The sequence below is a fragment of the Malus sylvestris genome, chromosome 7 (assembly GCF_916048215.2).
Source record: "Malus sylvestris chromosome 7, drMalSylv7.2, whole genome shotgun sequence".
NCBI classification, from domain to species: Eukaryota; Viridiplantae; Streptophyta; class Magnoliopsida; order Rosales; family Rosaceae; genus Malus; species Malus sylvestris.
Window position 1 is genome coordinate 24,820,781 of NC_062266.1, and position 25,282 is coordinate 24,846,062.

At 37.8% G+C, this 25,282-nt stretch overlaps 3 protein-coding genes across 3 annotated transcripts; 1 reads left to right on the top strand and 2 right to left on the bottom strand.

Annotated features, from left to right (window-relative positions):
• Positions 1-1,336: 1,336 nt before the first annotated feature.
• Positions 1,337-2,152, bottom strand: LOC126630212 (uncharacterized). The gene has a single exon (XM_050300325.1). It carries the CDS (start codon positions 2,150-2,152, stop codon positions 1,337-1,339), a length of 816 nt encoding a protein of 271 aa, XP_050156282.1.
• An 8,275-nt stretch (positions 2,153-10,427) lies between these two features.
• Positions 10,428-10,888, top strand: LOC126628672 (auxin-induced protein 15A-like). The gene has a single exon (XM_050298451.1). The coding sequence runs from the start codon at positions 10,428-10,430 to the stop codon at positions 10,821-10,823; it is 396 nt and encodes a 131-aa protein (XP_050154408.1). The 3' UTR covers positions 10,824-10,888.
• Positions 10,889-17,414: 6,526 nt separating this feature from the next.
• On the bottom strand, positions 17,415-20,983 carry LOC126629781 (adenosine kinase 2). The gene is made up of 12 exons (XM_050299907.1): positions 20,818-20,983; positions 20,145-20,198; positions 19,852-19,898; positions 19,672-19,703; positions 19,452-19,553; positions 19,287-19,354; positions 18,924-19,000; positions 18,723-18,820; positions 18,553-18,623; positions 18,390-18,456; positions 18,116-18,299; positions 17,415-17,802 (listed from the first exon to the last, which is right to left on the bottom strand). Exons 1-12 carry the CDS (start codon positions 20,898-20,900, stop codon positions 17,660-17,662), a joined length of 1,026 nt encoding a protein of 341 aa, XP_050155864.1. The 5' UTR covers positions 20,901-20,983; the 3' UTR covers positions 17,415-17,659.
• Between the last annotated feature and the right edge of the window lie 4,299 nt (positions 20,984-25,282).

Consider the following 25,282-nt stretch of genomic DNA (forward strand, 5'->3'; position numbering starts at 1 on the left):
GCAGGTGTAGAGATCTTCTTGCTCTAGGAAACTTAGGACTACTTCCTATTTTGATGTAGATTCCCTCTTTAATGTGAAATTAGATCTTTCTAGGAAAAGGAAATAAATTTCCCTCAAAGCCTATTTAAGTCCACCTTAAGTGGGTTGTTAAATCAACTTTGGAGAGCGATTTATTCTACCCTATAAGCGAGAGAAAGCTTAGAGGATATTTGTTCCCCTTCCTCTAACAATCTTCTACATCTTGTCCGTGTAAAGGACCGTCTTTCGTTGCTTTCTTTGTCTTCTCCGCGTCGCACCGATGTAAGGAAAACTTAATTCTCCTTATCTTCTTCTTGGGAGGTGCTGCCACGGGGCAGCCGTAGGGCGGTGTGGCACGTCGGCTGGCAGGGGCCAGGAATCGGCTTGGCATGGGCCAAGGAGGTGGTGTGGCAAGGGCCATTGTTTGTGTTGCTCGGCTTGATTGAAGCCAAGGATTGGCTCGGCATGGGCCGAGGAAGTGGCGTGGCATGGATAACGGTTTGGGCTGCCACGTCTAGGCTGCTTGCCAAAAATGAGGAAACTGCTTGAGTTTGATTTTTCAGCTGCCATAGATGGAGCAGTCAAGGATGAAGCTGCCAAGATCGGAGTTGCTGAAGATGAAGTGTTGGATGAACGAACTGTTAAGTGTAGAAGTGGCTGCTGCTCCCTAACCATTTGTTACTTAATTGATATTTAAGCATTCGATCTTTTGAACTATATGGCATTCTCGCATTGGAGAGCTTACCCAGATGGGTGTCAGGGATTTAGTTTACCGTCTCACACTGGAGAGCAATTAGTTTACCCTCTCGCACTGGAAAGCAATTGGTTTACCCTCTCGCACTGGAGAGCAATTAGTTTAACCTCTTGCACTGGAGAGCATACCCATATGGGTGTCGGAAAATTGGTTTACCCTCTCACACTGGAGAGCAATTAGTTTAACCTCTCGTACTGGAGAGCAAACCCTTTTGGGTGTCAGGGATTTGGTTTACCCTCTCGCACTGGAGAACAATTAGTTTAACCTCTCGCACTGGAGAGCAGACCCATAAAGGGTTTTGAGCAATTGTTGTGGATAGCAGTTGAGCCAAACTTATGAATAACTTCTTGAATCTTCATTGAGAATAAAGAAATAAATCAACTGTGCTGGAAGGTAGAAACTGCATAACAAACTGGATATTCTTCGGCTTGTGAAGCCTTGTTCGTCGAGTTGCTTAAGTCTTCGAACTTATTTGGAAAAAATCCAAAACGTGGTTCAGGGGGTGATGGGAACTTCCCCTGCTTGTGTAGGCCGTTTTGTTGACCTGTCAAAATACTCGTCGCATCAGCCCTCATTTGTCAGCTTTTTAAGGTACTGCTTCCACTTCAGGCAGCCGTTGGTAGTGTGGCCTGGTCCTTGATGGAATGCGCAATATTTTGTATGATCCAACCTGGTAAGATCGCTTTTCATAGGTGGCGGCAATTCGAACCAAGGTTCATTCTTGAGCTTGCGAAGAATTTGGCCGATTGGAACTGTGAACTTGGTGAATGTTTCAAGCGCTGAGTCTTCTCTGGTCGGGGAACGTTCTATGTGCTTCTTTTCTGACTCGTTTTTGTTAGACTGCTTGGCCTCGTCCCATAATGCATGTTTTTCTGCCAAAGCATACGAAGCTGCTAGGGTCAATTCTTCTCCCATAATCAATTTTCTGAATAAAGGATGTTCGATAGGAAGCCCATTTCTGAATGCTGCCGTTGCTATGTCTTCATTGCAGCTAACTATCTTGGCCTTCTCCACTTTGAACCTCTTGACATAGTCGCGAATTGTCTCCCGATGGTCTTTTACAATGCTGAAGAGATGGTCAGATGTCCTTTTGATTGAGCGGTTAGACGAATACTCCTTAGTGAAAACAAAGGAAAGTTCGTTAAAACTCTGGATCGACTGCGGCGGTAGAGTGTGAAACCAGTCTTGCGCCTCGCCTTGTAGGGTTGTGGCAAAAATTTTACACATAAGCATATCGTTGTTCCTGTAGAGGATCATGGTACTGCAATAATACTTGAGATGTCGATCCGGATCTTCGTCTCCCTTGTATGGAATGAAGTGAGGCATAGTGAACCCGTGAGGTGGATCTATCCATTCGATCTCATTCGTGAATCGTGACATGCTTATGTTGGTTATGTCTGGTCGAAGCGCATCGTCAGCAACCTCGTTTCGTTGGAAATTGCGCAGTCGTTTAGTTAAGAGCCTATCAACTTCTTATTGAATTTGCCTCTGCTGGGGCAATGGAATTTTCAACTACCCCCGGTCGTGACCTATGGGTTTGGGCTGCTCTTCCCTATGCTCGACTCCTCCATGTCGCAGCTGCGGTGCATGTGGCATGTATCTGGCAAGCGAACGGGTCGTTCGTAGGCTATTGGTTGAACTTGAGTCGAATTGAGTGACTGCTTCTCTCCGTCTGCCGTGCTGCCTACTCCGATGTGAGGTGGAGAATGCTCCTTGCAAGCCTAGTTGTGAATGAACATTTCGCCTGGAAGATTGTCCATGTTGATAATCAGAATGTAACCTTAACCGTGAACGTATGCTGGCCCATTGGCTTGATTGGGAATGCACGCTCCTCCGCGCGCTAAGACAAGAGTATATGTTATCCTAATGACCTAAACGGGAGCATAAACTACCAAAACGTTCGGATCGTGGCTGGTTGATAGGCTGCTTGTTGGGATGCTGGTGGAGAGGTTCATCTGCCCTTGTCCTACTTAGGGACACCTCGTCTAGGGCACATTGGATCTCAGTGCGTTGCAAGAGTTGATTCACCAAGGTTGTCTGTTGTGCAAGGGCGCTTGTCAACTCTATGACTTGTCGAGACAAGTGTTGTTCGCCATTTGGATTGGAAGAGCTTGGAATGAATACGCCTCCTTGAGCAATGGAAGTGTGGTAGACTCCGGGTGCAAGATTTGAATTGGAAAATGTCAAATATGCAGAGAAATATGGTGAAAATACCCCCGGCTTGATGGTTGCTCCGGATAGTTAAGATATTCTCAGGCCAACTTGAGCTGCTTGGGAAACCATGGGAGGCAAGGCTGCAGGAGCAGGCAGGGCTGCAGAAGCAAGTTGGATTACAGGAGCAGGCTGGGTCACGGGAGCAGGTTGCTCAATGCGTGGTGCATGGGAATGCGAGGCTTGGGCTCGAATTGGAAACGCATTGGGCTCACGTTGGGCATGGAGTGACATGGTTCGGGTCGTGACTTCACTGGTATGGGCCTTGGATAGCACGACTTGGGCCGTAGTGGTGAAGCCATAGACTCGCCGCGGGTGATTGCCATGGTGGCCACCTAGGTGGTTGCCATGGTGGAGCCTTGTGGTGGTGGTGCCGCTCCCCCTAAGATCACGTTTAGTCTCGTGAATCGCCACGATCCCATTTCTTGAATATTGGAATTTTCACTTGTGGAATTTTCTAAATTTCTAGCCATTGTATTTCTCTTTTACGTTTTATCAAAGAATCTTGGCAAATAAAAAATTTTAATAATAACAACGTACGAAAAATACAAGTGGACTAGAAAATAGATAAAAAACTTTTTTGCGCGAAAGTCTTCTACGAATGTGAATCTCAACTCTCAATGAAAGCACCAATTTGTGGATGCAAATTTCCACCTTCTTCTTCTTGGACAAAATTGCACCTACAAAACAATTAACACCTTAGGTCAAGGCCAAGAGCCTCACACCCCCACGATGAATAGGGGGGCTTTGGCCGAAGAACCTCCGATGCCAAAGTTAGAATTTAGAGAGAAAAGTATTTGGAGAGTTTTTTGGGATTTTTGACAAAATGTTGGAATGAGTGTTTGGTGAAAATATGAGCCTATTTATAGGGCTAGGAGTGGCCGGTTTTTCAAGGGATTTTGTGGTTATGGTTTTGGCTTAATTAGCCAATTTATTGGCTAATTAAGTATGAAAGAAGTAAATGGGAGGTTACAAAATTATTTATTTGTATAAATGGGGTAATAAAATGGAGAAAAGCGAGAAAGGTGAGGATGAAAAGGAAGTGGCCGGCCCTTTAACAATTTTTAGGTTAAATTGTATAATTTAATAGGTAATTAATGGATTAATTGGGTAATTAATCTATTAATTTACCAATTAATATTATTTTGGAGGTTACTTTGCAAAAAAGGGAATTTGATGAGATGAATATTGAATTGTTACCTCTTTGGAGCATTTTTGAGCTGCTCGCGTGTAAGAATCCCGGTGTGCCTCAAGGGTAGTTTGGTCCTCTTTTACTAAAAAATCCACGTGTCGCCTTGTGATTATTTTTGGCTCCACAAGTTGCTCTTGAAGGTCTCGAGCTGACTGCCCAGAAAAACTAACAGTGTATCATCTTGGAGTCTAATGCTTTATTGGGTGTTGAAGCCATAGGCAGCTTGCACAATCTTAGGAGTCTGATGCTTTATTGGTTGTTCAAGCTAGACCCGACAGTTTCTGACACGACACGAAAATAACGGATTTCAAATCAACGTGATAACTAATCGGGGCATTATTGGGTGACCCGTTAAGAACCCATTAATAACGGGTTCTTAACGGGTATACACACGAGTAACACGTGGGTAACCCGTTTCGACCCGTTAAGAAAAAAATTATTTTGATAATTTTAAAGTTTAATTACTAAAAGATTAAATTCTATATTAAATATATAGTTTTGTATTATTATTCTATATAAATTTTAAAAAAATGTTTTAGTCATTATTTATTTTTATTATGAGAGTTCCTTATTATCATTACTAGGATAAATTTTACTTAACATGTTGTAGTCCAAAATTAAAATAAACTAGTATAGTATTTGCATAGGCAAGAACTAAGAAGGCATACATACAAGTATGAAAAATGTGAAAGAATATATAAACACTAGTGATTCATCATTATTTCTCCACGAATAGATAATGGTTACACTTACATTATCATTTAGATTTTTAAAATCCTCCAAACCCTCATGAATAATATTTTTTATTTGAGGGAAAAATTAATAATAATTATTGTAGAAGTGTAAAAAATGTAAAAAATATATATACAATCACTCATAGTTACAAGCTTTACAAATTTCATGAATGGGTTAGCTTCGAAATCCAACACTATAATCCATAAACCTTAAATTTATATTTAACCGTCGATTGTAATTTACGCTTTATTCTTTTTACTGAATTTCTTTTTTAACATTTTCTTTTTTGAAAACATGATCACCTGGCGGATGTAAGAAGATGAACGGTTTAGATCTTTGATATCACGTTTCAATGTTTACGGTTAACTGAAATATGAGTCGATGTCATATAGTTTATAGAAACTTTATAAACAGCAAACAATATTTTCACTTACCGTAAAACTCTAAATATAATATCAATGATCCAAACCATTCATCTTCCTGTATCCTCTAATAGATCATGTTTTCAAAAAAAAAAATATGAAAAAATGAAATTTGATGAGAACAATGAAGTGTAAATGTAAACAACAATTAACAATTAAATTTTGATCTATGGTTTATATGATTATAGTGGCGAATTTCGAAGTTAAGCTCTTCATGAAAGTTGTAAAGGTTGTCATTACGAGTGTTTATATATTTTTTCTATATTTTTTACACTTCTACATTAATTAAAAAACTATTAAAGACTTATTTGAATTATAAGTTGTACTAAAATAATGTATATACTAGGCATGTTTAATTAGTCACTTCATTGCTTAGTAATATCCATTATTGGTGTGTGTTATTGTTTGTTCATGCTTCTATAAATTGGATTGAGTTCGGATGTTCCTAGAATCCTACCTGTTTAAAATGCTATTAATTAATTTATACCAATTTTGTTTCAGAAGTAATGGATACTAGAGATTTAGATTCAGTAAACCTTAGTGATGAGGAGTCCGTGGAGATTATAATGGGAACAGAACGAGATATTGGAAGTGAAAGTATAGACAATACAAATACGAGTATTGCAAATAAAAAGGGTAGAGCAATCAATTTAGGTAAACGAAAATATACTTAAAAGAAAAATGTGTTTTTATGTTTTGGATGTGACAATATGGTATGTATATACTTATTTAGTATTATGTTTTTCATTTGATTATTTATTGGTTTAAAACATATTTTCCTTAATGGATAACGGATCGAGTCATATTACCTGTTAATATTATCGGGTCGATTTTGGGTTGGGTCATTTTACTCGTTTATTTTAACGAGTGTTACACGATATGACCTGTTAAAATATCGAGTATGACACGAAAACGACACGAACACGAAAAACACGACACGAATGTCAGGTCTAGTTCAAGCCATGGGCAGCTTGCACAGTGGTTCGACTTCCAATGAGTTGCTAATTGATGACATTAAAACTCGTGTACTGAGCTTTAATGAATCTAGAGTTTGTCATGTCCGCTGTTTTGCCAATTCTGTACTCATAAATTGGCCAAGTTGATCTTAGTTTCCAACAACAGATGTACTCCGGGACACCCTCTATGATAAATGTATGCTTTCTTAAGTTATTGAATAAAACGCTACCGTCTCTTTTTCTTAAAAAAAAATAATAATAATCAGAACATGAACACATACATGCAACAAGGGAAAAGGTTAGGCAAAGATGCGACATCTTCAACAGGCAATGTTCTTTCATTGGTGACATTGTAACAAAGTGAAAATATATATCCAAAATCTGCCAGACTGCCACCAATGGATAAAAAGATGATGCATTTATATTCCGCTATGACTTCAAATTTTGTCCATAAACTGTCAGATTTGACATTCCAACTTCTCTAAACGTAGAATCCAGAAACTCTCCCTCTCTCTCTCCCTCTCCCTCTCCCTCTCCCTCTCCCTCTTTCTCCCTCTCTGTGGATGCGTAGTGCGGAGTGGAGCCAAATTGGCAAATTTCTGTTGGCTGTTAAGTTGAATGATGTGTACGTATATATACCAAGTTACGTACCCGGAAAGTTGTCTTGGTTGAATCTGTCTGCCAGATATATAGCACATACAGACAAACAGACAGAGAGAGAGAGAGAGAGAGAGAGAGAGTCATGGCTCACAATTGACATGTCTTCCAATTCGTCACATGCATTTGTCAAGAAAACTTTGAACAAAACTTTTTTTTTAACAAACAATATTATCTACACTAAAAGAGAAGGAGGGAGTGGGCTTAGTCTCACAATGGGCTAACAATAAAGTGGTTCAAATTCGCCTTTGGTTAGAATCAAATCTAAAACCTTTTACTTACAAGTGAAGAGAAATATCACTAGATCATAGTACTAGGTGGCACTTCAAAACAAAACTTATAGGGTAAATTACATTTTACCCCTTCAGGTTTAGGGTCGATTTCAATTCCTTACAACATCTTTAAAACATTTCACTTTCATACCTTAAGTACTATTTTATTTCAATATAATACATCTGTTACATTTTTCATCCATTAGTCCGTTAAAAGCTGACGTGGCTGCCAAATTTATGCCACGTGGAAAAAAAAATTATGCATTTAAAATATTATAATAATTTACCTTATTAAAAAAAAACCTGATACCATCTTCCCCGACCCTTTCTCCCTCTCCTCCGCTCTCTTCACCTCCCCTCCCATCCAAAAAACCCACCCTTTCCCTGCAACCCAAATCCCCCATCCCACCCCACCCCTACCTCCCCGACCTCTCCGCAACCCCCCCCCCCCCAAAAAAAACCCAAAACCCCCAGATTATTTGTATGAAACCTGCAAAAAAAAATAAAAAATCCACCAGTGCTTGGAGAAAAGGGCTGACATTCCCCAGTTGTTGACGCCCACAGATGGTGATGGTGGTGTGGTCATGATGTCAATGGCAAGGTGGGTGAGGGTGAGGTAGTGGTTGAAGGTTAAGAACTAGGGATTTTGGATATGTGGATTTTGGGGCGTTTGGGGTTCGAGTGAGAGAGTGGAGGAGGGTTGGCGTGTGATGTTGTGCACTTTGGTGAGGGTGGTGAGGAGGAAAACGTTGGCGGTGAGGAGTGTGAGCGTGAGGGGATTCTGTGTTGGTGGTGTGCTCAGGTTCCTGAAGACAAACTAGGTTTTGCCTTCTTTTTTTTTTTTTTTTTTGCTTTTTTTAATTAATTTTTTTAAATTTTTTAATTTTTTATTAAGTGTTTAGCCACATCAGCACAAATGGGGACCCTTTATTTGCCACATCATCACTTAACGGTTTACTTAACAGATTTTCTAACAGATATATGAAATTGAAATAAAATAATATTTGAGGTATGAAAGTGAAATGTTTTAAAGATGTTGTAAGGAATTGAAATCGACCCCAAACCTGAAGGGATAAAATGTAATTTACCCAAACTTATATAGTGAAGTGCAATAGAAATTAAAAAAAAAAGAAACAAGTTACTATTGAAGTTTAACACTTGATCATTAATCTATTGGTAATACCAGATAGTTTAAGGGCCGACCCAAAGGAGGTGTAGTAGGGGTGGGTGTGTTGCGGTTCGGTATGGTTCGGTGCGATTTCAAGTAAAACCGCAACTGAAACCGAAACTTTTTGCGATGCGGTTCGTTGCGGTTTTGAAGCCAAAACCGAAATGAAACCAAACCATTTGGTTCGGTTCGGTTCGATTTTTGAGAAAAAAATATACAATTTAAAATATGCACCTATTTATGCATAAGATGATCTTATTTTTCTTGCTTTAGATCGCCGATAAGGATCCTCTGAAAGTAAAGGAGGTTTGTGATCACTCCAAACGTCATCAATGTATTGAAGAATGATGAGCGACATACGGGCTTATTGCTATGCATGAGGACAAGAACTTTCTGATGCACTGGGTTGACTTTGAGAAGCAAAGGGCTCTTGTTTTTTTTTTGAGAAGATGTTCTTCTTCCAAATAGAGGTAATGGACTCCCTTCTCTGCCAAAGCAATTTTCACTCTCATGACATAAGGACTTGTCCAGAATCCCACAAGCGCAGCAAAAACAGCAACAACAATGCAGCAAAACTACAACAAAAACATTCAATATATGGTGCGGTTTCGGTTTCGGTTTCGGTGCGGTTTCGAAAACCCAAAACCGAAACCAAACCGTTTTATTTACAACAGTTCGGTTTCGAAACCGCAACCGTTTTAAAACCGCAAAACCAAATTGTTCGGTGCGGTCCGATTCGATTCGATTCGTGTTTCGGTTTTGGTTTTCGGTTCCAAGTGCCCACCCCTAAGGTGTAGGTGGTGTCACCTAAATGAGTGATCAATCACGACACACTCCAAACCAAATATTCAAAAAGACACCAAAATCGAGACATGTTGACCGACACTTGAAAGGTGATGAAGTCATAATATGTAATTTATGTATATAAAGTACGAGGAAATTAAAACCAAAGTCTAGAAGTAAGTTAATAACTAAGAGCAAGAGTGCGCAGTGTGGGTGAACTCTTATTACAAATGCATGCAGTGTTAGATTATGGATAAAAGTGCATTATAGGTAAGAATATCTTCATCTTAGGTAGGATGGATATTATACAATTAACAAGAATAAATTTCCTACATTAATTATAGCAGATGCCAAAACCGCGAGTGAGTCCTCGCTCGCCATAGCATCCAGCTACTAAGTCTTGAAGGGTGAAAAACAAACTATCAGTGGACAAAAACAAGGATTTACCAAAATTTTTGCTTTTCTTAACATAGTAACCTCTCGTTGTAATATGGAAACCAAAGCAAAATAGTATAAAAGCCGTTATGCTTAAGATACGAGTAAATCGCAAATATCTTAACAACTGTAACACAATATGCTCGTAAAAAATGTAGACACACGAGTCCATGAAGAAAGTAGCTAGATGAACATGTTGACACGTACAATGAATCCAATGTGAGCATAACGTTGCACATACATGTAAAGCTGATCCTGGTCCGAACGAGTACTAAAGACACCAATTTAAACCTGCATGATGAGCAGATAAAATATGTACTATCATACCATCATAATTTCATAAACCTCAACATCAACAAATAATATTTCTAAGTAAGATTGTGGCATGATGTAAAACATTCTTACGCCGTTAAAGAAACTATACATATAACATAGGTTTGAAAACAAAACCCACTCACTTATACGTCGTCAAATTATAACCACATTGCCTTGCATGGCTTCTAAAATCCTCGAAATAAGTCTTTCCTATATGATTTCATTAACTGATGAGGAAACATGAAAATGATGGTTATGAACTTAACTCTTCCTATTATAACACTAATAGCAAGTGACAGCGATCTGACTCACTAGCCCCCACCAAGTGTTTCAATTCTTTCTCAAATTGGAGAAATAATCTTATATATTTTACAATATCCCAAACAGTAGCTACATATGCATTGGGATGAAATCCCACTTACATATACTTGCTATATATAAAGCTTAGTTTTGCTGTCATACAACCCCCCCCCAACTGCCCTCTCTTTCACTCTCAGTATCTACTAGTTATGAACATCGATATGATGCTTTTTGAGGCTAAGTTCCTCATCAAACAATTCTTTCGCAGATGCAGGAAACTTGGTGGTACAGTCCTAAGGCGTAAAATCCGGGGTCACTTTAGCAATGCGAAAATGTGGTTCCCCCGTCATGAAGAGGACTACTATGTACCCAAAGATGTCCCAAGAGGCCACCTTGTGGTGTATGTTGGTGAAGACTGCAAGAAATTTATCATCAAGGTTACATTACTCAACCACCCTCTGTTCCAGGAATTGCTTGATCTCGCTGAAGAAGTTTTTCAGCTTGCAACCAACACGAAACTCTGGATTCCTTGCAACGAATACATTTTCATCAGCGTTCTTCGTTGCATCAGTTATGAACTAGATCTAGGGTTTCATTATCTTTGATGACGTTGCCTTTTTCTTCAGAAGTTTTGTTATATGCTTGGAGCATTTAGATAAGATATGTTAGTAAGTGTGCAGCTAAATTTCTGTTGTACTTGTACATTGTGTTATTTTCAATTTTAAAGCTCATAAGTCAAAAGCTAATTTATGATGAAAATTGTGTCATTTTACGGGCTCCGCAAGCGTCCACTACTATATTTCAAACTATTTTGACTATTATTGAACTTTTCTGGTATGGGAATTACGCTTGCCCAAGCAAATCAAGCTAACTAGTTCATACAATATTCTCAAAAAATTTAAGCTTTCTTCTGACTACAATGCTAGTTATATTGAGGAAATGAAAAGACTTTTTCATTAACCTGAAGAATAACATTACAGAGTATATATATACAACCAATTGTTGTAAAACTAAAGTTACCAAAAGTAAAAGAGATTATTACAACAGTAACTTTTAACTAACTGTTAACATCTTTTACATTTTTATATACTCCATTATTCTCTTCACACCCCCTCAAGCTAAACGGAGAGGATTGGAGGGAAAGCTTGGATCACAGATCAAGAAATCGTTGACGAGGAAGAGATTTAGTGTGGATGTCAGCAAGCTGATCTTGGCTGCAAACAAATTGAACAGTGAGAAGCTTAGCAAGAACAAGCTCCCAAATATAATGGTAGTCAATTTCAACATGCTTTGTGCGAGCATGGAAGACCGGATTCGAAGCCAAAGAAATCGCTGAAATGTTATCACACCAAATCTGAGGTAAAACAGGTAATTGAAAACCAATATCAGCAAACAATTTGCAAATCCAAGTAATTTCAGCTGCAGTATGGGCTAAGGATTTGTATTCAGCTTCGGTGGAGGACCGAGCAACTGTATGTTGCTTCTTAGCACTCAAGCTAATGAGGGAAGGGCCAAGAAATATACAGAAACCTCCAATAGACCGCCTGTCCCAAGAGCAGCCAGCCCAATCTGCATCCGAGTAAGCTTTAAGGGTGAAAGAAGATGAGACCTTGGGAAACCACAAGCCAATACCAAAAGATCCTTTGAGATAGCGTAAAATACGTTTGACAGCTTGGAGATGAGGGACCCGTGGAGAATGCATAAACTGACAAACAAGGTTCACAGCAAAGGAAATATCAGGTCTAGTCCATGTAAGATACTAAAGAGCCCCAACAATATTCCTATATTCAGTAGGATCTTCAAGTAAAGAGCCAGTGTGATCAAGTTTGGCAGAGCCAAAAGGAGTAAGACAAGGTTTTGCACCATCCATGTGAGTTCTTATGAGCAAGTCCAAAATATATTTGGGTTGATGAATGAATACACCCGCAAGAGAGTGCTGGACTTCTAAGCCAAGAAAATAATGAAGATCACCGAGATCTTTGATAGGAAACTGAGCAGTTAACTAAGAGATAACAGTGTTGCAGGCAATAGAAGAGGGGCCAGTCACAATAATATCATCCACATAGACGAGAACAAGAACTAAAACTGGTTGTTGAAGGACAAACAAATTGTGATCCGATTGAGAAGCATGGAAGCTAATAGAGAACAAGGCAGATTGAAGTTTTTCAAACCAAGCCTGTGGAGCCTGTCTCAAACCATACAGAGACTTCTTGAAGTGACACACATGATTAGGATAAGCTGGATCAATAAAACCTGAGGGTTGAGCCATGAATACATTCTCTTTCAGATTTCCATGTAAGAACGCATTACTAACATCCAATTGATGTAAAAACCAGTTAGATTGAGTTGCCAGAGTAAGTAATATCCGGATGGTGACTAGTTTGGCCACTGGACAGAAAGTCTCACGAAAATCAATGCCTTCTTGCTGGTTATACCCCTTTGCCACTAATCTGGCCTTATAACGATCCACAGAGCCATCAGGTTTACGTTTAATTCGGAAAACCCACTTACATCCCACTAAGTTTTGAAAAGTAAAAGGAGGAACAAGTTGCCAGGTTCCTGTATGTTGCAGAGCATTAAATTCATCTTGCATTGCTGCCCTCCAATGGGGATACTTAGATGCTTGAAGATAGGTTGAAGGGACATATGCACTGTCTAAGGGAGTTGGTAAGGGATGTTTAGTAGCTGTGTATGCTTTATGTTTAAAGATGCCGGATTTAGATCTAGTTTGCATAGGGTAAACAGAGATAACATGGGAAGGTAGAAAGGTAGGTGAAGATATGGGAGAAGTAGGGGCAGATATAGGAGAGGCAGATATAGGTTGGGTAGATGGTGTGGCAGGTTGAGGAGCAGGACATGGTGAAGAATTAGGAGGATATAGATGAGGAAAAACAAGGGAAAAGGAGAGGAAGTAGTAGGAGAAGGACTAGGGGAAGAGGATGTAAGTGTGTGGAAAGGAAAAGAGGTCTCATCAAAATATACATGTCGAGATATGTAGACTCGATTGGTGATGGGATCTAAACAGCGATACCCTTTATGAATCAAACTGTATCCAAGAAACACACAAGGTTTACTTTTAGCATCCAATTTGGAAATGATATAGGGTTTTAACCAAGGATAACAACTGCAACCAAAGACTCTGAGCTGATTGTAATCAGGAGGCTTTCAAAAGAATTGTTCCCATGGAGATGGTTTAGAAGGAGGAGGCAACCGATTAATAAGGTAGGTGGCAGTAAGAAAAGCTTCCACCCAAAATTGATGAAGCACTTTAGAAGTGATCAATAAAGTTTGAGAAGTTTCAACAACATGTCGGTGCTTCCTTTCAGCACAACCGTTTTGTTGGGGAGTATGCGGACAACTAAAATGATGTTGAATACCATAAGAAGCAAGATGCTTATAAAAAGTAGAACTAAGAAACTCACCCCCTGAGTCTGTGCGTAAAGTACCAATCTTGAAGCCAGAAACATTTTCAACCAAAGCTTGAAATTGGACAAAAGTAACAAAGACATTCGATTTATGTTTAAGATGATACAACCAAGTATACTTGGTGAAGTCATCAACAAAAAGAACATAGAACTTGTATCCACTAACAGTAAGTAATGGTGCAGGTCCTCACACATCAGCATGAACAAGTTCCAGTAGTCTAGATGTGATACTAACGGAAGCATGAAATGGCAACCGAGAACACTTGCCTAAGACACAATTGGAACAGAAGAGCTGATCAACAGAAGTAGTAATAGGCAATGAAGATTGAGAAATAACAGATCTAAATGTCTTGAGCGTTGGATGTCCCAAGCGTTGATGCCAAAGATGAGGTGATGACCTTATTGTTGTAGTAGCAAGATATCTGCTGGAATGATGAGGAAATGCAGAGAAGGGATAGAGACCATGGCGAACAGGGCCTCTAAAAAGCATCTTCCCCGTAGTAAGATCCTTGACATTGAAGTCAAAAGGATTCAGAGTCACAGAACACCAATTATCCACAGAAAACATATTGGCAGAAAGCAGATCATGTTTTAATTGAGGAACATGTAAAACATTCTTTAATTGAAACGTAGCAGAAGGAGTGTGAATTAAAAAAGAGCCAGAGTGATGGATTTGCAAATCTTGGCCATCACCAATATAAACTTTGTCAGAGCTATAATATGGTTGTGGATTCTGCAAATTCTGAATGTTATTGGTCATGTGGGAACTTGCTCCAGAATCGATGAGCCATGGAGGAGAGGAATGAACAGGAGGATTAGCATACATAGCAAGCTTCGCATGAGGAACACAACCTTGAAAATTAGGATTCATACGATGACTCCAATCAATGGCTTGGTGGCCTGGGTCTTCACAGATCTGGCAAGGAGAATGCTTAAATTGTTGAAAAAACGAGGGCCGCCACGAGAACCACCACGATTCTGAAAATTGGAAGTGGAGCGATTAAATCGATTACGATTGTTGTTGGTGTTGTAATTACGCTGCATACGATTATTGTTGGTGTAATTGCGCTGATCACGATTCTAAGGATGAGCAGCGTAGGCTTGAGGTTTATGGGGAATAGATGGTGTAGGGAGCAAAGGAGAAGCAGTGGGAGATGATGCTTGAAAGGCCTGAAAAGGTTCAGTAGAGGAGCCTTTTGCATGCTGCTTCCGTGCAAGCGCCATTTCTTTGCTAAGCAAGAAACCATAGAGATCATCAGCAGTCGTATCAGCAAGACGAAATTGGACGAAATCAACAAACGAATCATAGTCATCAGGAAGTCCATTAAGAATTATCATCAGCAGATCATGATCATCAACGGGTGTGCCAGCAGCCGCAAGAGCATCGGTGACTTCCTTGAGACGCTGAAAGTACTCAGAGATGGAAGATGCGCCTTTAGTTATCGATTGAAGAGTTGACCGCAGTTGATGAATGTGAGATCTCGAGACACCATCAAATCTTCGTTCAAGATTCTGCCATAATTCCCGAGCAGATTGAACACTGACGATGAAAGGAAGCAAATCCTCAGAGAGTGTAGAGTTAATCCAGATGATGATATTCTGATCAGTCTCATACCATAACTCGAAGGCAGGATTAGGAATCAAATTTCCTGAAGAATCACAGAGTAATTGAGGTGGTGCAGGTTCAGATCCATCAACAAATCCAGCAAGCTCGTACCGGCGAAAGATCGGATCAAAGAGAGATTTCCAGACGAGATAATTGTGGCGTTTCAGCTTCGTCTGGACCATGCTTCCGATGTTCTGGATTGTGATGTGATTAATCAAGACCTGAGTAGAAGAAAGAGGGGGAATAGCATCCGGAGAAGAAGGAGATTGCACAGGCACCAAAGAAGAAGAAGTAACCGCCATGGATACAGAGGATCAGAGAAGAAAATAGTTGAAGAGATCTGTTTGGTTGGGAAGAAAATAGCATAAGGGATCTATTTGGGTACTGAGAAAATGATTAAAGGATTGAAGTCGGTAGACTTCTAGCGGAGGATACCATATTGAGGAAATGAAAAGACTTTTTCATTAACCTGAAGAATAACATTACAGAGTATATATATACAACCAACTGTGGTAAAACTAAAGTTACCAAAAGTAAAAGAGATTATTACAATAGTAACTTTTAACTAACTGTTAACATCTTTTACATTTTTATATACTCCATTATTCTCTTCAAGTTAAACCCGGCTCCAGGTCAACAATTGTAAGTTCCACTCTGTAATGGATCCCGTAGGGATTCATATAATCAGGTATGGGATCGGTGCCATCGTTGCCACCGAAGCATGTGAAAATGGTGTTAATATACCAAACACTATTAGCTGAAGTCAAGGAGAAGATCCATCTCTCACCAGATCCACCGCACAGGTGGTCGGAAGCTTGTAGGCCTTCGAATTGGAGTCGGTGTCATTGATTTTAGTTGGAGAGAGCAATTGTTTGGGCTAAAATAGAGGAGGATGGAGGAGCAAAGGGAGACGAAGGAAGAGGAGGAGATGGAGGGACGCCGGTGTCGATAAGAAGATGGGGGAAGAGATAATATAACTGCTCTAAATTTTTTTTTTTAACACAAAATAATAAAATTTAACAGTGTTAAGTTTTTGTTAAGTTAGAGGACACATGTTAAAAAAACATAAAAGAGACATGTAATTGGAGACAACAGATTCATGACCGTTAAACCCACCTTGTTGGTAAATCTCAATTTTCTTGGGAAAACTTCCTTAACCGTGACATACAACATCTTTCGTTTCTTTCTCATCACCTGACGAAAGAAGCAGATGTTCCATGTCACAATTGCAGGTAAGTCCCTTTCGAGTTTTCCAAGTCATACAGTGTGCTGCCGACTATGATTTGATCGGCATGATGGAGATGCAACTTCATGGGGAAATAGGAATAGCACTCTTTCTCAAATTGCAAGTCCCACTCCACCATAGCTAGCCTAATCTACTCTGCGTAATGCTATAGTTAGTGTTATAAATCTTCACTAAAAGCCATGTTAATCATAACCGTCTCCTAGATGCTGTTGTAGGATCCCTTTTACACATTCGTGATGGTGAAGCAAATTAATTAGGCTAATATTCCAACTGAAAATATACTTTTGCATGATCCAATTTCTAGTTTTAAATGGGCAGAGAGGCTCTTATAGAGCCTAGCTAGCGATTCCCTAGCCAATTATACGACACAAATCCTGCTTGAAGTTAACGGAATTGTTATTAGCACTCCAAATTTCTCATTCTACTCCTAACTTTGTATATTTGAAAAGAAAAATACACTTGTAAGGGGTGTGGAATGAGATTTTTGGAGTGCCAATAGTACTTCCCTATATATAATTCTATCACTTTTTTCTTTTTTTTTTGACAATGCAATGTTCTAAATTGCTCTGATACATATGAAGGAGAATTCAAACTCAAAACAACAAAAGAACGGATACATTGCTTTATACGGTTGATTACCATACTAAGTCTACATGTACTTTTCAATTTTTCAGCATCAAGCAACGGTTTAAGTAATGCACTAACGCGTGACACTTATCTTTTCAATGTTACAAGATGAATCAAGTTTGAATAAGAAAAAAGTGATGTAACCACGTTAAGATACTAACTTTACACTCCTATATTTTCTATCATATTCCCCTAAAAGAAAATTTCTGAGGGCATCAACCAAGTTTCAAGAGAATGCAATTCAATCGAATTCGACCATGAAATAAAGAGGACCACAAAATAGACTGAAAAATATTGTTCAACCTTTTTTATATTAATATGGAAAATGTCTTGTAATAAACCTGCAATCGATGTCATCTTTATGTGACAAGGATCACACAAAAGATAAACATAGATAGAACAAATAAACTCCAATACCAGATAAACGGATTCAGAAGATAAAAGCACTGCCGGCTGCCACAGTTACATCAGCAAGAAATCCAACTCTACCACGAAATGAATAGAAAGTACATGGAGCTCAACTGCCGAAAAATGACCCTAAGGGAAATTGGGCTTTTCTGGGTACGTGCAGCCTGACCTTTGGATGACAACATTTGCTGCATAACAACCAGCTTTAACGCAGTCTTCAATCGGCTTCTCTTGAACCAGCTGTGACAAAAATCCCCCAACAAATGCATCTCCTGCCACGAGAAACATCATGATATTTTTTTAGTTACAACTTAGAACTAACAACATTTCTTCTATTCTTCACTCGTAATCCTGATTTCCCACTCAAGCATTTGACCAGTAATATAACATGGATAATTGTTTATAGCCTAGATCGATAGTTTATATGCTCAAGACTTTAGACTCCTGACTAAATGGCATTGGCAAGTATTATATCGTTGCATGCTTTATATTTCCTTTTAAATAAACAACTCAAGTCTCCCCCAGAACGGCAGGAAGAAAGAGGTAAAAGGATCCAATGACATTGACGGGTGAGATATCACATACCAGCTCCATTGGTATCAACCAGCTTCTCCTTCGGTAATAATATGACAGGAAATAGTTTCACCTTCCCATCCTCAGCAACTACAACAGGATCTGCACCTTGTGTGATAACAGTAATCCTCTTGTGCGTACCCGATGCTTTGGGCAACTGGGAAATCTTTATGGCGATCTCCTCGACATTTTCAGTCTGATTGATGAAGGCATTATAGTTAGTGACTTGTAGAGGGTTAGAAGTTCTTCAGTCAAATTTGAAAGAAGAAAGACTAAGCAATGTTACCTTCCAGCCATGAACCCTTGAAAAAGTTCTTGCTTCGGTCTCATTCCCAAAAACATAGTCCATGTACCTATACAAAAAGGCCACTCGGTACTCCACATTTATCATGAAATACAAAGAGATTTTAGTTTCATTTCTTTTCCTTTTTCTGGGAGGAGGGACTTACGGAAGTGCTTTCTCCTGTACATCCTTGAAGAACTCACAAATGAAAGGAGCGGAAAGATTCATCGTGAATACCTGTAGATACAAAAGAAGGCAGCTGAAGCTACTGAATTGGATAATAAAGAGAGAATCCAACTACATTGTCGATGCTAAGAAACACTATATGGTTGATACCTTATTGTTTGCAGCAGCATGTTCAGCAACCAGTTGAATGGACTCAGGAGACACAGTAAGGAAAAACCCAGCAATGTAGTAATATTTTGCCTTTTCAACTGTTCAAGCATAAGTTTGCGCAAGGTGAGTCGGAGAGGACATGTGAACAAAGCCAAGGAAAGGATAAAATTTGAATTAACAAGAGAGCAAGGGAAGTAATACCCAGAGCCCAATTTTCAGGTTGCTTCAAATGCTCAGTTTTGTAACAATTTGCAGCTGATAAGTTAGCAACAAGAGACCTGTACAATTATTTGTTACAAGAAATTAATCCCCGCAAAGTTTTAATAAACTATAAGACTAATTCAGAAGAAAATGAAATATACAACTTTATGCAGGGGTCCTTTTGTTCCAACAATTTATGACAGATACAAGGATCCCTATGGGAGCAATGAATGAAATCAAAATGAATTATACAAGGTATTGACAGAAGTAAAAGAAGAAATGCCTAGGAAATTTGCTTTATAAAACTATAAATCGGCAGACGACAATTTCAAATTCATCTTCTAGAGGAGATGTAAAACTGACCTCTCACCACCAACTACACAAACAGCACATGTTCCTGTTGGAGCTTTGTCATCTTCATAATATTGCACCTGAACCCAAATGTAAATGAATATTTTTTTATCCAAAAAAAAATCAGAATAGCTGAGGGAGAATAAGCAGGGTAGGTAAAGATGTAAAGAAACTCACATTAACACCAGCATGTTTACAATTTTTCTTCATCTCCTCACCGTACTTGTCTTTGCCAATGGATCCAATGTAACTAGTTGCGCCAGGAGCTTGGAGCATCCACTATTGTCAAACAACACAGAGATTGAGAAATTTTTTTCAGCATAATACAATTGAATCAGATCTTCATAAGATAAATATTAAATAATGATAAAAAGTTCTCTTAAAAACATAAACAAACCTGCGCAACTTTGATTGAATTTTGAGTAGCACCTGAAAATAACACAATGAACATATATTTATCATTAGTCACTGGTTTGCAAAGGACAGAAAAATTAGGCATCGTTATCAGTAAAGTTTCTAGACGAGATCATAAAGCATGGGATCACCAAATAACAAAGTGAACTATTTATCAAATTACCTCCAGCAATATACTCTACATTGTACTTGGAAGACATTTCATCGTACCTGTGAAAAACCATCCAAAAAAGATTGAATCAGAAAATGCAATATTTCAGGTAGTTGCAAACGCCAGAAACTAATCATGACCTTATATTTGAACTATATTCTCACAAAAATTTACAAACAAGTAACTACGACATCGGAAAACTCAAAACCCTCTTAAACTCTTAAAAGTTACACCTTTTCTAATCCAGGTGAAGTAATTACTAATTGAAAATCAAGGAAGCAAGGATAAGAACAAAAATGGATTACATGGGCAGGTGCTTGTCCTCGGCAAGAATAGCATTGTTCGGCTTGATGTCATATCTGTCAAAAAACCACTCAATTTAGTTCTCCATACGATATAATGCATAGATCGAAAAAGAGAAGGAAAAAAAAGCTACCAAAATGCAGAACACTTAAAATACAATATTAAAATCACACAATGAAACCAAACATGAACAGGAAATGAATCTTACAACACGAAAAGAAAAGTAAATAAATTTTCAAATGCCTAATCATAGGAAATGAAATTAGATAATTCAATAAATTAAGCAAGTAACCATATTTTCCTTTTCTAAATCAAAGCAGATCCAACTAAAATAGTCACATATGATTTCACCAACAAAAACTCAACCAATGCTCATCTGGGTTTCTAATATAATCCGACTAATGAACCATGGGATTGGATTAATCCCAGAAAACAAACCGGAAACCAATAAAACCTGCAGATCTATTGACTTTATCACTTTCCTCTGTTTCTTAAATAAATCACAAAGTTTAAGTCTTTCAGATCTATCGCAAAAACCCATTAAATTTAAGCAGAAAGGAAATCGAAATATAAAAACAACAGATCGTATTCATCAGTTTTCCTGGAATTTCTGAGCATCCAAACAGTGAGAGAAGATGGGAAAATGTAATGAAAGAAGCTGATATGGGGGCTTACTTTGTCAAGAATTCTTCGTCGACGACGGCAGAGATGTCGAGAAGAGGATTGCCCATCCCCAGGAGGATCTGCTCGTGCGCCATTGATGAAATTTCCTAGGAGTTCTGAGAGTTGTTTTCAGAGGGAGGGAGGGAGGGAGGGAGGGAGGTCGGCTAAGTACAAAGTGAGTGAGATTGCGGACGAAAGTATTTATAGCAGAGGAGTTCGCTTAATACCAGACGTGGGGATTATGGAGGTAAGATGTCACTTAGGTACCGTTTGTTACGTGGCACGGGACGGGACGGAATTGAGTGGGACGAGGCGTTACGTCTCACGTTTGGTGTGTCTAAAACGGATGGAACACGTTGTTCCACGAAACGAATTTTGAGTGAATTTTCGTTCCGTCTTACTACCCCGGAACGACTCGTTCCACATCTGTGGAACACAAAATTAAAATATATTCGTTTCCTTCTTCTTCTTCCTTGTTTCCATTCGAGGGCATCTTTGCTCCTTCTCCGTTCCATCACGTCTTGTTCCATCCCATCCCGTCCCGTCCTGTTCCGTTCCGTCTCATCCCGTTTGCATACCAAATTATACCTTTATGTCACCAACCCCCAACGCCTTTTCCAATTTTCTCTTTTTTATTATTATTATTATATTATTTCATTTTAATAATTTTTTACTACTCACCAACCCACTCACAAATTGATTATTTATTTTTATTTGTAGGTTCTACATTGGGATTTCATAATTTAGTACTTCAAAAAATCATAACTACATTAGTACATTTGAGGACCAATTCTGAAATTTTAGAGGTTATATGCCAAAACATAATTTAATCGCCTCAAAATGTCAATTGGTTGTAGGTGTTTGTATTTTTTAATTTTTGGTTTTTACACATAAGTATATAAATGTTTACAAGCAAGTACAAAATAATTGAGAGTCTTATGTAGTGGCACCACTCCCAGCAGCCACATAACTAACCCTGCTTCATTAAAAAAAAAAATATTTAAAACACTATTTAAAAAAAACATAAAAACTCAATTAATATTGTGAGGGAGCAATAGGAAGGATGTTCATAACTTTCTTATAGGCATCCATTCTAGAAATATGATCTAATATCTGTTTACATACTTATAACAATGAAGATTGGAAGATTCAAACTTGAAACCTCTCCTCTCCTCGTAGTTAATGTTGTGATCAGATAATATGTCAACAAAAAATTACTGAAGGTCCTATTATCCCCTTTTATACATCACTGAAATAAAATATTAGAAAAATATATATAGGCATTGAAGTAATTTTGCATAAACAAGTTTTTGTTTTTTTTGTTTTTCCTTCCCTCACCCACTTGTAATCATATTTTTACTCCTGCACTTTTATCTAGTTTCAAGTAACAAAGCATTATCACATCCGTTGAGAACCGAGTATTTAAAATTTAAATTCTTGATGATATACTACTCTTTTAAATGATTGATGATTGATTTATTTTAGAATTAGATGAATACCACACACTATATGCGTGTGTAAAAATAAAATATTTAAAAGCAAAAAATATATGGAAGACGGGACAAGTTGGAGAAAAATGTGAAAGAGAGGGATAGAGAGAGAAAACATGTGAGTAGGAGGTTTTTATCTATTATTTTGAGAGACATGCTTTGATGAGATATAGGTGAGGGAAGAAAGAAAGAAAAAGTTTTATGCGAAATTGTTTTAATGTTCATGATTTTTTCTTTTATAATAATTTCTTTCAATTATGCATGAAGCGTATAATAGTATTTTTATTAACTTTTGTTGTTAAGAAAAGGTGTTCTATTAATAAATAACTAGCAAAGGCCACACATTTATGTGTGAGAAATATAATATTATTTTTCACAAATATTGTTTTCAATAGAGAGAGAGAAAGAGTAGTGATATGATGTCACATCCCGGTCCGGTTCCACCACATCTCGGACCCGTTCCACTACAGTAGTACGATATTGTTCGCTTTTGGCTTACCATTTCCTCACAGTTTTGTTTTTGGGAACTCACGAGCAACTTCCCAGTGGATCACCCATCCTGCGAATGCTCTAGCCTCCTTCTTGCTTTTTCGGAGTTCCTACGGAACCCGAAGCCAGTGATTGTGTGAAATTATTTTGACGCTCACATTTTTTCAGTTTCTAATAATTTTTTTTCCAATTATGTATTAAAGGTTATAATAGTATTTTCATTGGTTTTTGGTTGACAAGTTGAGTTTTATTAATATGTTTTTTTTTTATCAAACGATAGATTTTGTTAGATTAAATATTAGATTAGTTACTAACGAGGTTTGAATTCATGTCATCATGCAAAGGCTCATCACCTTTCCACTACTATGTTAAATGACCACTTGCTATTAATATGTAGTTTAGGTATAAAGCTTTTGGTTGACATCGAAGGGTATAATAGTATTTTACTGCCTCTCACCACATAAAATAAATAAATAAATAAAAACCCTTTACATTTCTCCTGCATGTTACAAGCAAAACATGATATGAACATATACCAAAAAGAAACAAATTGTTTGTCAAATGTCACCTACTTTTACAACATTTCATCCAATATCCTAATGGATAGGATGTTGGACTTCTATCCATGCGTCTCGAATTCGAACTCCTTCATTTTTAAATTATTATAATAATTTCGTAAAAATTCAAAATAAACAAAAAAAACTATTGATAATACATAGCCATCCTTGATTGAGACAGTTTGCTTAACCATTGCCTTCACCTACTTCACCTACCATGACCAAATAGTTTTGAAGATTTACCACATGATTTTAAACGCTATTGTCATTTCCAAACAAACTTCAATTTCCAACTTTATTTAATTTGACTTTATTTGAACAAGGTTCCAATTGTCACCTATTTTTCTTTTCAAAAATGTTAATCTGACTTATCATAGATAATTTTCAATAAGCGAAAATTTAGAATGGACCGGTCACAAAATATCAGTCCGTGCTTTAGACCCGTCATACCGGACAAACTCTCCAATCGGACTTGAACAGTAAAAAAGTACGTAGGTATAGAATTATTCCAGACACATAAATTTCAAAGCTTTATTTCTTCAGCATGCATGGATTTTAATACTTTATAACAGAAAATTGTAGCACTGTTTCTTAAACTTTGGTCTAGTTAGAGTTTTATTTTCTCAAAAGATAGATGCATTTAAACATGTTTTTGTATTGATAATTCTGCATATATGTTTGGATATGTAAATTTCTGAATACCTATATTTGTCCATAATTTAAAGAAGCTAATTAGAACTTCTTGTTGCTATTGCAAACGTGTTTGATTTCCTTGTTTTACATATATATATATATATAGCAGACCGGGCATGTGCCTGGTTGCAAAGTTTTGTAACTTCAGATGATCCCAGTAACGCAACACACTTCATTGGCAACTTCAAAGCCTGTAGGAATTCGTCAATACAAAGTTAAAAACAACATAAAAATAACCAGCTGAGTCCGTTCGAACGAACAAAAGCATCTAAATATTTATATTCGGACTCAATTCATCCCACGGAAAGAGCTCTCACAATCATCGCTTATGAGATTATCCAAAACTGCGCGCATGAACAGTTTCTTTTGATGCTACTCTTTGTATCATTGCTCTTCCCAATTCGACTCTCCGATAGACTAATTTGTACAGATAAACATATCAGTCTATCTTAACTTTTTTTGCAGATAATTTTTCTGTAGTTTCTTCCATAGTAAGTAACAATAGGTTAATTGTGCTTAATTTCAAGCCTACATACGTATAATTTCGCATTGATCATCTTTTCGCCTACAATGTCTTCCTGTGTGAGTGTGACTCTGAGATCGTTTGGTTTGGTTGCTTATACGTGCACATCTGTTAGTACGCATGCAATGTAGGTGAGTTTTCTGATAAAATCAGTGTTTTAAAAGACTAGCCTCGGGGCGCGCCTAGGCGGCCTTGGAGTCGGCGAAATACACGCCTAGACTTCTGGGGGTGTGCCTAGGCATCTGAGATGTGCCTGAGGCGTCAATTGGGCGTCCCTTTTTCTTTTTTAAGTTTCAAAAATCTGGAAATTTTTTTGAGTTGCAGAGCTATTTTGAGTTGCACGCCATGAACACCAGTGAAGGAGATGAAGATGAAGAAGACCGCTAGGTTTTTAAGGCTGAGTTGGTATTTTTAATTTTTTTTTTCTTTTGTTAATGCTTAAACTGACCCTACTTTGCTACATTTATTACCCCATTATCTTCACTTTTTTTTTAAAAAATAATCCCACTTTAAAGACATTTATTACCCCACTATCTCTTTTCTCTTCACTTTTTATTTCTAATATTTATTTACTCATATACTAGATATATATATTAGATAAGCATTGTTTTGTTTTATTTGGATTATTATTTTCTTAATGTTATATTATTCTTTTTTTAAAATTCGTTATATCTTTTTCCTTATTTCTTTTTTTTTTTTAAGAATACCTATCCCACATAAATATT